Genomic DNA, 16,950 nt, shown 5'->3' with positions numbered 1-16,950 from the left:
AACGTTAAGTGTATATTGTATATAAGGTATGTATGTATGAAATGTATATAATTTAGTAAGTATTTTGAACTGCAGCTGAAACAGCTAGTTTTGTTTGGTGAAATAAATGGTGTGGAATTCTATAGAATTGAGGTGCAACTGCTGTCCCATAGATTGTTGTTGGGGTAGGAGAGTCAGAGCACACATTACATTGTATGCTGGGGACTGTAGTGCAATGCACTGTGAAATAGACTAATACTAATAAAAAGTTAAATACTTTTGCAGGCCAGAAAGGCCAGATCATGTTTGACACATGTGCTATAGATACTGAATTAGAAGCCATAGTATGTAATAAGCCTGTTCCTGTTCTTTAGTTTTCTTTTTAAAATGCGTTTTCAACACAAACAAAGTAAAAATATTAATTTACGGTGTTGTTAGATGAAGTTCTTTACCTGACATATAATGTGACAACAGCATCATGTTCTTAAAAGATAAGAGCAGATTAAAGACACTTTCTTGTGTGAGTCTTGATTAAATGATTGATATTTATATTACTTTGTTATTTTAAATCAGATTTTTCTTTTTCCATGACATTTTTCCACATAATTCTCCCTCTCTCTCTCTCTCTCTCTCTCTCTCTCTCTCTCTCTCTCTCTCTCTCTCAGACATCAATGAGTGTCTGCTCTCAATGCACACTTGCCATCTATCTAACGAGAGATGTGTCAACACTCTCGGTCACTTCACGTGCGAGAAGTACGTCACTTGCCCCGCAGGGTATCAGCTGAGGAGCAATATGTGTGAAGGTACTCACTAAAAACCTCTTCACCGCTTCAGCCAGATGCCATTCAGGCAATTAACAGCTCTTACTGCACTACTCCAGCAGAGCTCACTGAGCACTTGGCTGTTGACAGGATTTCAGGATTTGTAATTCAACGTGCCTGAAAATTTGTGGCCATTCATAATCGCCTCAAAAAAGCCTTTCCACGGCTGACTGATTCAACAGCATTAATAGTAATTAAACGTCAGCCCACATTCGCTCTTAATAGGCCTACTGTTCACACACAGAGCACAGAATACTGTAATAGTGTTTCACAGAATAATAATAATAATAATAATAATAATAATAGGGTGATATAATAATAGTAGAATAAAAGTGTTGATTTCTAGAATAAAATCTGAAGTATATATTTTGTCTTGTTCAATTATGATGAGGTATATAAGTCTATAAAGTGCACAGCAGAGGGACACATTTATTCATCATTCCTCTCTAGAGGAACAAAGCTTCTTTATCTGCCTCTCTCCTTCTCTCTTTCTCACACTCTTTCTCTCTTCTTCTTTCTCTCTCTATCTCTCTCTCACTCCTTCTCTCACTCTCTCTTACTCACACTTTGTTTCTCTTGCCTTCTCTCTTTTTCTCACTAGCACTTTGTCTCTCTCTCTATTTTTCTCTTTCTTCTCTCACTCTTGTCTCTCTTTCTTTTTCTCTATTTCGATTCTGTCTGTCTACCTGTCTCTCCCTGTCCCTCTATCTCTCCTTTTCTCCTTCTCTCAGTTTCTCTCCTTCTCTGCCTTTCTCTCTGTCTCTTTCTCTCCCTTTCTCTCTAACCCAGTGTCTCTCTTTCATCATCTCTCTCCTTCTCTCTCACTTGCTCACTCTCTATCATTTGGATTTTGTCTCCCCCTCTTTCCCTTTCTTTCCACTTTGCTCTCTCTCTTTCTCTTACATTCTATCTGTTTCTTAACTTTTTCTTTGTCTGCTTCTCTTTCTTTATGTTTCTCTGTCTCTCTTTCTACTCTCTCTTTACCTTTCTGTTATACTGCCTCTCTCAATCGCACTGTCTCTCTGTTTATTTGTTTCTCGCTCTCTTTTTGGTCCCTCACTCTAGGTTCTCTCTTTCTTTCCGCTAGTTTCATTCTGTCTAACTGTCCCTCTTTCTCTCTCTCCTTGCCCTCTCTCTCCTTTTCTCAGTTTCCCTCCTTCTCTCTCAATCTCTGTCTCATTTTGTCCCTTTCTCCTTGTCCCAGTATCTCTCTCTCTCTCTCTCTCTCTCTCTCTCTCTCTCTCTCTCTCTCTCTCTCTCTCTCTCTCTCTCTCTCTCTCTCTGTCTCTCTCTCTCTCTCTCTCTCTCTCTCTGTCTCTCTCTTACTCACTCTCTATTTTAATTTTTTTCTCTTTTTCCTTTTCTCTTATTCTATATATTTTTTCTTTGTCATTTCCTCTCTCCCTTCCTTTTTTCCTCTTGCTATCTCTTTCTTTTCATTTTCTTTCTGTTTATCATATATTTTTCTTCTTCTCTTTCTTTGTCACTCTCTCTCTCTCCCTCCCTCTCTCTCTTTTACTACATATAACACTCTCATTCTCTCTTGCTGTCTTTCTTATCCTATTTTCTCTCTCTCTCACTCTCTGAGATAAGCTGCTGTACTGTAAATCTGCAGTGGGTGTTCAGTATGAGCTCAGTATAAGCCTGTTTTTGTTGTACAGCATAAACATCTCAGGGATTAAGACTTTCTGAACATATATCTGAAGTCTAGAATAGAATGCACAGAGAGGACTGATGTAGTTAGGAAAGGAAGAGAGCGTGACAGGTTTAATGTGGACAGTCTTTAATGTTTTATTCTTGAGCCACAGTGCCACCAAGTGGCTACACTGAGTCATATAGGTCATGATACAGAACAAGCATGACTTCAATCAAATGCGTCCACATAAATGAAATATATTATATTAATACATTTATTGTCAAAAGTGAGTAAACTGGAAGACACCACTGTGTAATACATTCTGAGTCAGAAAAATCCAGTGCACTTTTTAGAGTATACTTCACTGCTGTTAGTATACTGCTGTTTTATCACATAGCCTACTCTATTTCTCATATTTACACAGTTGCATATCGGCATTAACTTATGGGTCTTTTATATACATATATCTTGAATGTCTGGTTTATTCCTTATTACCTTATTATATTAATATGCCAAATTTCATTGTGTATATTGTATAATTGTATAATTGTATATAGTAAATAGTAGCTTTATATATAAGACAAAGCTGCATCGCTCAGCCTCATTCATGTGTATATATATATATATATATATATATATATACACACAGTATGTATGTATAAGTGTCTGTGTGTGTGTGTGTGTGTGTGTGTGTGTGTGTGTGTGTGTGTAGTTTTTCAGGAATTGGGCTCAGCCCCTTAGTTCCAGTGAAAGGAAGAGATCATATTAAACCCTATATTATTATACACTATATTGCCAAAAGTATTCGCTTCTCTGCCTTCACACACATCTGAACTTGAGTGACATCCCATTCTTAATCCATAGGGTTTAATATCTCTCGGTCTGCTGAAGCATTGAGTTCCTTTCACTGAAACTAAGGGGCTGAGCCTAATTCCTGAAAAACAACCCCACACCATAAACCCCCTCCACCAAACTTTACACTAGGCACAACGCAGTCAGACATGTACCGTTCTCTTGGCAACCGCCAAACCCAGAGTCATCCATTGGATTCCCAGACAGAGAAGCGTGATTCATAACTCCAAAGAACACGTCTCCATTGCTCTAGAATCCAGTGGCGGCGCCACTGCATCCATGGATGCAGCTGCTCGGCCATGGAAACCCAATCCTTGAAGCTCTCTACGCTGTTCTTGAGCTAATCTGAAGGCCACATGAAGTCCCATTCTTTCACAAATGTTTGTAGAAGCAGTCTGCATGCCTAGGTGCTTGGCTTTATACACCTGTGGTCAAGGAAGTTATTGGAACACCTGAATTCAAAGATTTGTATGGTTGAGTGAATATGTTTGGCTATATATATATATATATATATATATATATATATATATATGTGTGTGTGTGTGTGTGTGTGTGTGTGTGTGTGTGTGTGTGTGTGTGTATGTATTTATGTATAGACATACATTAAAAGTATTTTTTTCCCTTTCCTGTAAAGTCTTTTCATTTCATATTCTCTAAATCGACCATTAAAATGGAATATTTTTTGCCCTGCATCTAAGATCTAAGGTGATTTTTGATGATGTGACAGTGCAATATATATATATTTATATATATATATATATATATATATATATATATATATATATATATATATATATATATATATAAACATCATGCTTGACCTCCCACCACCACAGACTGTTCCAGCCTACCAGTACCTCATTTACATATCATTTACATGAAATACAGTCCAACTGCTTGATGTTTTGGTAGAGAGCAAACCTTTCAGCAGTGAGTCCACTGCTCCCCCTACTGACCAAACTTTACAGTGTTAAACTGACAGGAAAAAATAAAAGGTGAAATAAACAAAGCATCTCTTTTAAGACAGTAGAATGATGTAAACGCTGTACTACTGCAGATGCTCCTGCACTAACAGTGTTTTGTATTCTTTGTTATTCTGTATTGGGCAGAGTCAGATCTAAACCAAAAGCACAGTGTAATATGTCTTTAATTGAAACATGGAATAGTTGCAGAATTTGATTATTAATAATAATTTGTGCATGCACATATTTTGTATGCACATTGGTCAATATTGTTGTTTCAGCAATTTTTATTCTTATTATTGGTGTTGATATTGGTAATAGTTTTGTTTTTAACCACACAGCTAATATGTTTATATATAGGTTGTGTTTATATATAGGTTGTTAAACTTTTTATCTCTGATTTACTCAAAGTCTGACCTGACATGAGTTTGATCTTGTAGGTATGCCATAGGAGTGTTGAATAAAAAACTGACAGTGAAATTTACATTTTTTTTACTCATTTTACAATCAGATTTGACTGTATGCCACACTGATGAATAAGCACTGATATATTGGATTAACCCCTTAAAATCCCAGGGTTACTACATACTAATGCTTGCTATTCAGTATGTCCAGGGACTTCAGTGCAAACTGGATGAGCAATTCCTAAGTTATAGAAGACTTTTGGCCTGCTGGTGGTCCCTGGCCTTTTAAGGGATTAATATCATCCACATCATGGGTTCATGCTTTAATGCCTGCCTGGAAAACCTGCTGCTTTCTCTTTAATTCTGCATTAGTAACTGCTGCGATCTTTGTGGTTTCTTTTCAGATATTAATGAGTGCACCCTGGGGAATCATAACTGCGGAGCGGGTTTTGAATGCATTAACACGGTGGGCTCATTCAGCTGCAGGGCCAGACTGAGATGTCCTGGAGGCTTTACTCACGACACACGTGGCCAGTGTGTTGGTAAGAGTTTTAAAGTACAGTAGTGTAGACTAAAGCGAATGTCTGTGACTTCAGGAAATCCTTTTTAATCTCAGTTAGAATTCCCAATAAGGAATGTTAGAAAGTATTGCATATATACAGTAGTACTAGGTACAAGCTATTAATTTGTTTAGCTTTAGGGGGTGAAGTAGAAAACATACAACAGAAAAGTAAAAATATATTATAATGTAACATTTTTCAGTATTTAGTGTGTCCCTTTTTTTTTCAGTTGACTCACTTTCAGTTTCTTATACAAATCTGTAGACACACCTCCAAAGTTCAGTCTTACAAGTTAGCTAAGCATTTTCTGCTTCTCACCATTCAATTAATCCCCAAAACGTTTGATGTTGATGTCTGGACATCACTGGGTGGTCAGTCCATTGTTCTAAAAAACACCAACAGCTTCTTTGCTTGATTTGCAAATATTATTTGTTTTTTGTCCTTTTTCTTTTCTCAGTAAAGGTTTTACTGATAGCTACACATCCTTTCAGACCCACAGCACACTCAAGACTTTCTTGCTGTCTCTATGCAGTGAATCTGAGGGAAGATAATGAGTTAAACAATAGGCAGGCTGTTCAAAGAGCAGGCCGGGCCACCGTGGGGCTAAAAGAAAGAACACTCCCCTGTTCATGCTGATGGGATGGAATTAGCCCGCAGGGACAGGAACAGGGACATGCCGAGGCAGTACTGCCCAGATCAGCTCAACAAATTAAATGAAATAAACCTAAAACCTCAGCACTCGTACTGTAAAACATCACATTTTTCTCATTTACCTCATATATACTCATTTAGCCAAGACTTGTCTAACATCTGAAGTTTGCATCTGCAGTTTAGTGCTGGAGCTACAAGGCTAATGAATCTAACAAGTAATAAAGATTATATCTCACCAGCAGGCATAATGTAAAATGCCTAAATCTCAAAACACAAGTTGTTCACTAAAGACTGGGTCTTTCTCTGAATGTGGTGTCAAACATGTCCCCAGACTTTAGCAGCAACATTAATGTTACATTCCATCATTAAATATCCACATATAAATGACACATTAATATTAATTCATAATACATTATACTTATATATTGTAAAGGCATTTTTGTCATTATTAAAAGTGCTGCCTGAAAAAACAAAAATCCCCAAGGCTACTTGTTTCACTTCCAAATATAAACATTAAAAAAAATGTATCAATCAGTTTGCATGTCTTGCTTTGAAGATGAGTAAAACATTAATTAAATACATTGCTTAGAAAAAAAATTAAGAATCCTCAACTGCGATTCTTCAAGTGAGGTCGTTAGATGTGTCATTGGTGTTATTCCACACACGAGAAACATTTAAGTAAATGTTTAACAGACGTCAGTTGATGATGTCAATTGACAATGTGTAATTGATGAGATGAGGTTTGAAATACTGTTGAAAATCAATTGTTACTCATTGATGTAACAGGTTTTGCTAGTGACCCCAATGACCATCACTGACACCAATGACAATACATTTTTGAGGCATAATTAAAAGATTCAGAGTTAAAACTGTTAAGAATTAACTGCTTCCCTTGCACAGCGTAACAAGAAGTCGTTTTATATTTTAACTAAAAAGTGGATGTAGTTTATCTGAATGACCAACCAACATGTGTAGGTTTGGTTCATGTATTAATGGTTCGTAAAAGTACACATAATATCTAATAAAACATAATGTTTAGTTCTCTGTCACATAGCTTTTTGCATGCGCTGATAAAAAATATATTTTGACGCAATATTATGTTGCTTGTGTAACGTTGGGGAGCGAGGAGGCGGACGCACGTGCTGAGATAAGCGACTTTTATTATGGGCAAATCCAGGGTCATGGTCAAAACAGTCCAGGTTCATATAGCCAACACAGATCGAATGGGGGACAGACATGATGAAATAAAACCACGAAACCAAACACTTCCAACAGAACAATCAAACAACAATTCAAGCATCAATCAAACAAAGACCAGCACTACCAAGGAAAACACAGGGCTTAAATACAAGAGGGCTAACGAGGGTTCACAAGACACAGGTGGAAAACAGATGAACACAATCAAGGGCGGAGACAAGAAACAAGGGGCCAAACCGGGAGGAAACCAAACAAAGAAGCACATGGACGATAAAAAGTAAACAGAAAAGCACATGGAGGAGTGGGAGGAGCCAATCGTGACAGCTTGAGAGATTGTGTCAGTTTAAGCTCTACAGTGCATATATTATAAGTGTTTAATGCATCGAATATTTCATTTATTTAACAGCAAAAATTTTAAGAATGTGTGCAATCAGTGTTTATTCATTCTCAATTATTGTTATTTATACAGTTAATAAGACACATACAAAATATGTCAGCCTTGTAGCTCCAGTGCAAAATCAAAGGAGCAAACTTCAGACACTAAACATGCCTTCATTTTTCATAAACTGTAAAATGAGTTAATCACTAAGATAATGAAGGTGTGTGTTAATCTTCAGTGATAAATGATAACACTTTCCATTTGTACACAGAGAAGCTAAGCTGATTAGCGATGGTGTGCTTATGTGTAGATATTGACGAGTGCCGGACGGTGAGCCAGCCATGCAGCTCGGGGTTCAACTGTGTTAACACGATCGGATCATATACCTGCCAGCGCAAGATCATCTTGTGTGGCAGAGGCTACCACGCTAGCCCTGATGGCACCAGATGTATAGGTAAAAAAATCCTCTCACCAATCTCTGAGCTGCCCTTTCTTATATAGCCAAAGATTAGTTATGTCAAACTGGGTTCCTTCCGGGCCGCAGTGCTGCAGATATTAACGCTTTCCATCAGAGTGAAACCCCTGAACGTCTTGGTAGTTAGCAGATGTGTTGAATTAAGTATGTTCAATGAGAAGATAAGCTAAAGTCTGTGCTTTGACGTCAGATTTGACATGTTGTCAGCATTTTTCTTTCCGTCTTGGTTAGCCATGTTTGCTTATTTTGGTGGAATTGCCTTTATAGCCTCTATTAGGAAGGTGCAAGTGGACATGATGAATTATCAAGGTTATTGAGTCAATAAACAACAAATACAGTCAGTGAACACAATCCCAGTCCTACAGTCCCATGCTAACTGCTGGCTATAAAAATGTTGTGCCTGGGGTTCCCAGAGTTTAGTGGGAACCACTGAGTTAGCTCACTCAAAAGAAACATTCTACTAACAATGAAAGTGTGAATACCCAGTAAAAATGAAGTTGCTGTCATTTGTTATTAGCCATGTTAGCATAATTTGGAGGAACTTCACTTTTAGCCTCTGTTAGGATATTCAAAGTGACTCTTGTGGAAATGATGAATTATTAAGGCCTTAATCAAATCAGAAGATGAATTATGAATGTCATAGACATGCTGTCATGATAGAACTTCTTAGACTGTCTGGTGTCTCACCTAATTCCTTGACTGTCCTTCAGATATTGATGAGTGTCAGACAGGTGTCCACCGCTGTGGAGAAGGACAACTGTGCAACAACCTGCCGGGAACATACCGATGCGACTGTAAAGCTGGATACCAGTATGACATGTTCAGGAGAATGTGTGTAGGTAAGGGATACTAATAACAGTTTAATGTCTAAACATATGAGCTCACAGCCCTAATTATGAAGTTGATGAATGATAATATCACTCATTTGGGCAGTCTTATTTAGTGTAGTTTAAACATGTACTTCACTAACACCAAATGGAAAAAGATCGACAAATTTAAGTGTTACAATACAGTTTGTCTTGATGTTACATTATAGCATTATTTGACTGTAATACATCATCATAAGTAGTGTTGTAGTCAAGACCAAATATAGACAGAGACCAGATTAGGGCCAAAAATTTTTAATTTGTTTATAGCTCATTGTGCATTCATTTTGCATGCTAGACATACAATAATACTTCAACAAATAATACCTAAATTAGTATATACATTTGTTGTGTTACAATCCTGTTTCCAAAAAAGTTGGGATGCTGAAAAATGTAATGATGTGCAAATCATTTAAACTCTCTATTGAATCCTTCATAGAACAAAGACAATAAATTATATGTCAAAAGTGAGAAATTTTGTTGCCGTTTTGAAAAATATATGCACATTTTGAATTTGATGCCAGAAACACATCTCAAAAAAGTTGGAACAGGGGGATGTTTACCACTGTGTTGCATTGACTTCTTTTAACAACATTTTGTAAGCACTTGGGAACTGAGGAGACCAACTGCTAGAATTTTGAGCATGAAATATTTACCCATTCTTGCCTGATACAAGATTTCAGCTGCTTGACAGGTTAGGGTTTTGTCACATTTATTGCTTCGTAATGCATCGAATAAGCAGTGATTTGGCTTCAGCTGATTATCTGCAATGGACATCCTCCAATTTCCCAACATATATATATATATATATTTCAAATTCAGGTATATTTTTCATTAGTGAGCTTATAAAAGAACTTGTATTGAACAGCCAATTGTTGTGGAGTCTGGAGAAGAGCAGGAGGTGCACTGTGCCCCCTACTGGAGGGATCTTAAATAGCTCTGTATAGTGTTGAAATGACTGTGATTGAAAAGAATAAAAGGTAAAATGGACAAAATGTAGCTTTTTTCAGATGTTCTAGTTATGTATTGTGATTAATTTGGAAAACACTGCCTGCTTGAGTGATAGAACATTAGATGCTAGGTTTTTTTCAGTAAGCTGGTTTTGCTGGTGACCAGCTGTGCTGATCTGTGCTGGTTTTTCTAGCAGGGATTAGAGTGCATGTGAAGAAGAAGTACATCCATCTTAAGGATTTCTATATGAACAATTAATAGTATCAATATTATTTTCTATTTACATGGCTATAGCCGCTATTGTTAATGTTAATGATGATAACTGATTTTTTTAACCACAAATTAGGAATGTTCAAGCTGTTAAATACTATGCTGAAATGTCTGCCTAGCATGCAGATACAGTAAAGATGAAATTGGATAGCAATAATGCTGGTGAAATTTGTGTGTGCTCATTTCTTTAATCAGATTCGACCATACGCAGCTGCTGAATAAGGTTATTGAAATGATAAAACACACCCTGGCAGCTCTCAGCAATTTGACAAAGTTTCTGGCTCCAGGCAATTACCTTCCTGTGCAGAGCTAATGTCAGTTACTTTGTCTTCTGAGACACATGTGAAGCACATATAAAATCCCCTGCCTGGGGCTATCTGTTTACATTCTTATCAGAAGCAGAAATACAGGCCTTTATTCAGCCTTATCTCCCCCTATTCGGTTCCAATGGGCTGCAGAGGGTTTGGTGCTGATTCACACTGTTGTGGCCTCAGTCTACTGTTTAGACTAGTGCGGCTAACGTGTTTTCCACACCTCTTTCCATAGATGTGAATGAATGCTGGCGCTACCCCGGCCGGCTATGTGCCCAGACGTGTGAAAACACTCCGGGCTCGTATCACTGTTCCTGCACCTCTGGCTTCAGCTTATCCAGCGATGGCAAGAACTGTGAAGGTACATGCCGATAAGGAGACAATGTTTGTATCAGGTGAATTAGCAGTGTCACTCCTGCTGCCTTTTCTGACGTATCGCTCTGAGGTCATCATGTTTACTTCTGTTTGGCTTCTACATTATCAATGCATCAGCAGCACAAATGAAAAGAGAATGGACAATATGGATTTATATTTTTAGATTATTTTATATAATATATTATATTAATATTTTTTCACAGTGGTGGATGCAGGTGAATAAATTATGGTCTACTGAAATATGAAATTTACACATTTCCACTCCAAGTGTAGTTGATTGGTCAACCAGTTTTTAATCATTGCTGCATCGGCCTGTGCTTGAGATGGAAACGGCTTGATCAGAAATTGTTAATTGTGAAGTAATTTATTGATTTACCGATTTATTTGCACCGGTGGGGATTTTGGTAGAACCATTTTGGTGGAATTCCCTTTTAAATAAACTGCACAGTATGTCGATCTGACCAATAGTTTCAAATAAACACACTATTATCTATAAAAATGGACAAAAGCACACACAAAATTCAGGCAGCTGCTATTTTTAGCTATATGACATATATTGATCCATTTTTATAGTAGCATTATGTCATACGCTGTAAGAAACCACATATGCAAACTGGCACAGTTTGGTGATAGTTTGTAATGATTTAGACATGTAGCGTTGCACTGTACTAGTTGGGGTGTTTCCATTACATGTTGGCTACATTAGCCTTGTAGCTCCGGTGCAAATCTAAAGAGCCAAACCTCAGACACCTAACATGTCTTCACTGATTGCCTACATTTGAGAAAGGGCGAAATAGGGTACATTTAATTATTGAACTATTGCTTTATTGCTAACATTTTAATGCTGTGGTTACTAACACCTAATGAATGTATGGTTTCATGCAGATGTGAATGAATGCCTGAATAACCCTTGCAGTCAGGAGTGCGCCAACGTCTATGGCTCCTTCCAGTGCTATTGCAAACAGGGCTACTATCTGCGAGAGGATGGCCTCACCTGTGAAGGTAAACACAGACTCTCTATGATTAGACTGAGAGCCTAGACTTCATTAATTGTTTATAATTGGAGATTTTCATTTATATAGTGGCGTGCTGTCAGAGACTGTGGCTTATCTGTTAATGCAAAATTTGTGTTAGCCATTCCTTAATCACTGGTCAGTTACTGACCACAGAAACACTCTTGGCTAGATATTTTTGGATAGTGGATCAATAATGGGATAGAGAGGTGCTGATACGTTTTGTAGCAACAGATGAACTAGGGTATGTAATGGTACATCTATATAGTGAAGCTATAAGGTAATGTTTCTAATAAAGTGGGCAGAGGGTGGGATTATATAGGAGGTGTTTCAGTGAGTGGAAGTATAATGAAGCTGTTTCTAATAAAGTGGCCAGTGATTGGAAGTAGAAAAGAGGTGTTTCTACTGTGGTGGCCAGTGAATGGAAGCACAAGGGAAGTGTTTCTAAAAATTTGGCCAGTAAGTGGAAGTACAAGGTAGTTGTTTCTAATAAAGTGGCCAGTAAGTGGATATAAAAAGGAGGTGTTTCCAGCAAAGAGGCCACAGAGTTGAAGTACAAGTTAGGTGTTTCTAATAAAGTGGCCAGTGAGTGGAAGTACAAGATAGATGTTTCCAGTTATACAGCTAATATCATACCAACAGACACTATCCTATCAGTGTCACTACTACACTGAGAATGGTCCACCACCGAAATAATATCTGGATAACAGCTGTTGTGGTTAGAAAGTGACCAGTGTTGAATGGGGTAGATGGAATTTGTGCTGTCTAGGAATAATTTGCTGTGCTTATGTTGTCTTCTATACAGATATTGACGAGTGCTCTCAGAGTGTTGGCCACCTGTGTGCCTTCAAATGTGTGAATGTTCCAGGCAGCTACCAGTGTTCCTGCCCTGAACACGGCTACAGCATGTCCCCTAATGGACGCTCCTGCAAAGGTGAGTGATGATGCCTCTCTGTCAGTAGTTCAGAAAACACAACACTGAGGGACACAAGTGGACGTCACTGGTAATACATGTTAATAAAGTTAAATGTGCCTGTTTGTGGTGTTTCAGATATAGACGAGTGTGCGCTCGGAGCTCACAACTGCACCATTGAGGAAACCTGCTACAACATCCAGGGAGGATTCCGCTGTCTGTCTTTCAGCTGTCCACCAAACTACCGCCGACTTTCTGACACGTAGGACACATCTTTCACACCTCATCAACTTCCATAACAAAACACAATTTATTATTATACACCACCTTTATTTGTTTAATTTCCAGTCAAATGACCAATAAGTTCAAGTTTTTCATTATTCAGTGTCAGAAAAAAGCAGAAAACATGTAGCAGATCATTCCACTGAAGATATCACAGATGTTTAAGTGCATCTACTCTTTACCTTTATTACAGCTTTCACTTGGTTTTAGATGTTTAGGGAAATCTGCAGGGATGTTTTTACACACTTCCCAAGTTCAGTCTTTGAAGTTGGTTGCATTTTCTGCTTCTCAGTCCCAATAACAAATTTAGACTCGGGACAGTTTTGGTGGTTTACCAGTTTAGTCCCATTTTCTCTGTATACTTTAATTAAACTCCAGTTGTTAAACTTCTGTTTTTTTTCACATTTCTTCCTTGGATTGTTTTATGTCCAGTTGTCTCAGAAATATCTTTAGTCATTTTCGATTCATTTGAAAAAAGAAACGTGCAAGACAACTCAGGTGAGCTGTCACTGTAACTTGGCTTTCAGATGGATGGATGAGTGAAAGTGTCAGTATGGTGCACAAAAATAAAGGGTGGACAATTTCAGTACTGATAGATTTGATCTTATATTTAGTTTTTGAGGCTTATGTTAACCTGTTAAATAGATGTTGCCATTTTTTCATTAGACACTGAAAAAAAAAATAACAGTTACTAAATGGCTATTTTTTTACTGGAAACTGAGTAAACGTGAGAATATTATGATACAAGTATTCATATGTATTATATTATGTTGGAACAAGACCTTGTATGCCCAAATTTCAGGAGACAGAAAAAACAGTGTTAACTTATAATGGAAGTAAATGTAAAACAAAAAAATATATATTTATTTATTTCACATAATTTTTAAAGGCCTACTGCCCTTTACAAGATGTGAACATTTCATGATGAATGGACCAGTTTTCATCAAATAAGGAAAATGTTTTACATTAATGTCCATTGTAGGTTAAATGTTTTTCCCTCTCCTGAAAAAATGACCTGGTCCACCTTATGAGGTTTTGTTCTGGCAGTGACACAATGTGGATGTTAAAACTACCCGTAACCATTAATGAACCAAAATGAAACGTTTTTGCTCTTTTAGATGTAGCTTCTGTAAAAAGCACATTACAAAACCAGGAGTTTTTGTTGGTCCTGTAGTTCAGCTGTGCTTTTTCTGCTTTTACTACAAAGTTAGGACCTTCTTGTGCTGCAATTTTAAAAACAAAGAAGCAAGCACATGCAGGCAAATCCAGTTGCAGTGGTATTAAAACAGTAGCCAAAATCTCATGAAGTCTCTTAGCCATGGGCTTGAGCCAGTGCCGTAGGCATCAATTGATCATGCACTTTCATTCCCCTTCCAGACGCTGTGAGCGCATCAGTTGCGCCAACTTCGTAGAGTGCCAGAACACTCCGGTGAGGATCACCTACTACCAGCTCAGCTTCCAGACCAACATCATCATCCCTGCTCAAATCTTTCGCATAGGCCCCTCCCCCGCCTACTCCGGAGACAACATCATCATCAGCATCATCAGGGGCAACGAGGAGGGCTACTTCAGCACCAGAAAACTGAATGCATACACCGGCGCCATCTACTTGCACAGGCAGGTGCAGCAGTATCGGGACTTCCTTGTTGACGTGGAGATGAAGCTGTGGAGGCAGGGCACTTTCACCACTTTCCTGGCCAGGATCTATGTCTTTATCACACCTAACATCCTGTAGCATCCCCACCTGAACTTACAGTCAGCTCTTTACAATCACACCTTAAAACTGCGTCACTTAATCATAAATTAAATTGTATTTATTATTAAGCCTGCTAAGCCTCAAGGCACTGCTGACTGATCTGATGTAGATCGGTGGTGTCACTCCAATCTTAGAAGGCCACAGCACTGCAGAGTTTACAGTTTTTCCTGATTTAAGAAGTAAAAAGTTGAATGTACGCAGTTTTCCCTTTGCTCCAAATGCAGAAAGTCAGCCAAGACATATTTGGTAATGACTAGTGTTGCACAATCTAAATCATACACTTCATTATTGTTTTTAGCTATGCAACAAATCTTTGTCTGTACAGTTTGAGGTGTGTGATGATCAGGGTTATTATAGTTATTAATTTTTTACTACACTGTAGCAACCAGCTGGGATGCCACAGCAAAGGCCTAGAAATACCTTAACAACTGCGTGGGATTACATAACAACAATGTAGCAAGACCTTAGCAGCGACCTGGGATAAAATAGCAATGGCCTAGCAACATCTTAATAACCCCCTGAATACCATAGCAACAACCCAGCAGCACTATAGCAACTACCTGGGATATCACAGCAATAGCCCGGCAACACCTTAGTAACTACTTTGGATTCCATAGCAACTGCCTAGAAACACCTTAGCAACCCATTTGGATATCATAGCAATGGACTAACAACACCTTAGCAGCCACCTGGGATATTATATCAATGGCCTAGCAACACCATAGCAACCACCTGGGATATCATACCGATGACAAGCCAGATTGAGTTTCCCCTTTTTGATTAGCTTTGTTATTTTCACTTTAGTTTTAGTCCGTTTTAAAGGTGCAGTAATGGTTTTATTTTTAATTGTTAATTTTTTGGAATATTTTTATTTTCTAAAATGAAGCAAGTTTAAGTTTAGTTGTTTTTTTTTACACAAACGGCCCTTTTTATTTGAAGTACAGTCAATGAATACATTTTTCACTACTAGTTTTCATGTTTTCATACACAATAATAACCCTGGTGATGACTGAAATATGGATTTTGGACGAGTCTTTCTGCATAGAGTATTGGCCTTTATAATTAACTACATTAGCCTCATAGCTCCAGAAGCTAAAGAAGCTTGAGACACCAAACATATCTTGGATGATCAACTTTATTTTTGGGGTAAAAGGGAAATTAAATTTGATACATAACTGTTACTTTAATATTCTTGATTGAGCTCATCAGCTTTTTACCACACTTGATTTGAATTAGGTGTGTTAGAACACTAAATTATGCTTTGGCCTTCAAAGATCTCTGTGTTAGACCTCTGATTCAGATACACTGCAAGGAACTGTTTTGTCCTACATTATCAATATCAGTTTAATATCAGTAATGTTTTTCTAGTTGCTTTAAATTCCACAAAACTGGAAGTTTATACCATCAATGTACTGTCTACTATCAATGAAAACACAAACTATGTATAGTTACTCAATGTGCTTATGCATAAACAGCATATAAAATAGACGTTTGTGAGAAATTAAATCACAGCTTTGAATCGCATTTTCACATTTAATGGAGCAAGTTTTGAGTCAGTAGTGAGCTCTGCTTACACTGGTGCCATGACGTGGGTCAATAGCCTTGGGTATCCACCCAAGCGGCCTCTAAGGAGAAAGGCGAGGCCAAGGAAAATGAGTCTAATGGAGTAGCTCTGGCACAAAGGCTAGTAAAACAGAAAACGCACACTCTGAGATAACTGATAAACCTAAATCATGTTCTGCTCTTCTGCGTTTACACTGAAAAAGAGCTGCACTGAATTTACACTGATTCAACAGAGTTATTTCCCAAAGTCAGTGAACTAAAAGACAAAGACAGAATATGAAAATGATGCGCACATTTCAATCAAGTAAATATTTTGGTTGCATTGCAGCAAGTTCTCACTACGCTATTTCAGCTTATATACTGAATACATATCTCAAGAGCTTTAAACCTCAAGACTTTTAGGTGCTCATTATATCCTCCTTTTGTCCCATCTAAAAGCCTTACTGAACAAAGCCTCAAAATACTTACCAGCAATTTTACAAACACTACTCAATGCCGTTTAATGTATACAATAATTGCCTCTCTGTTTTCAGACAATGTTGACTGGATGTATAAAGTTTTAAGCAGTTGCAGTACAGTTTTATCATACTGCCTTTTATATTGAAACACAAATAAACATTTTAAAATAACGCAGTTTGTGTTAATGTCATGAATGTGAACCATACAGTACTGTGCAAAAGTCAGAGACCAGAGGTCCTTGTTGTTTCTGTATTTGGCAGAATTCACACGTCTCA

The 16,950-nt window shown here is 37.7% G+C and overlaps 1 protein-coding gene across 2 annotated transcripts in view; it reads left to right on the top strand.

Moving 5' to 3' along the window:
- Positions 1 to 15,226, top strand: part of LOC108427783 (fibulin-2-like) — a 58,849-nt gene extending 43,623 nt beyond the window's left edge. The window contains exons 9-17 of one of the 2 annotated variants that reach the window (XM_017698256.2): positions 645 to 782; positions 5,059 to 5,196; positions 7,752 to 7,895; positions 8,627 to 8,755; positions 10,550 to 10,675; positions 11,575 to 11,691; positions 12,508 to 12,636; positions 12,754 to 12,877; positions 14,275 to 15,226. In XM_017698256.2, coding sequence (XP_017553745.1) covers positions 645 to 782; positions 5,059 to 5,196; positions 7,752 to 7,895; positions 8,627 to 8,755; positions 10,550 to 10,675; positions 11,575 to 11,691; positions 12,508 to 12,636; positions 12,754 to 12,877; positions 14,275 to 14,632 — 1,403 coding nt within the window. In that variant the 3' untranslated portion in view covers positions 14,633 to 15,226. The remainder of the gene's footprint in view (positions 1 to 644; positions 783 to 5,058; positions 5,197 to 7,751; positions 7,896 to 8,626; positions 8,756 to 10,549; positions 10,676 to 11,574; positions 11,692 to 12,507; positions 12,637 to 12,753; positions 12,878 to 14,274) is intronic. The other variant, XM_017698258.2, reaches the window with a different exon arrangement.
- The last annotated feature ends 1,724 nt before the right edge of the window (positions 15,227 to 16,950 follow it).

Source organism: Pygocentrus nattereri, chromosome 9 (assembly GCF_015220715.1).
Source record: "Pygocentrus nattereri isolate fPygNat1 chromosome 9, fPygNat1.pri, whole genome shotgun sequence".
NCBI classification, from domain to species: domain Eukaryota; kingdom Metazoa; phylum Chordata; class Actinopteri; order Characiformes; family Serrasalmidae; genus Pygocentrus; species Pygocentrus nattereri.
This window is presented reverse-complemented; position numbering and strand designations above follow the sequence as displayed.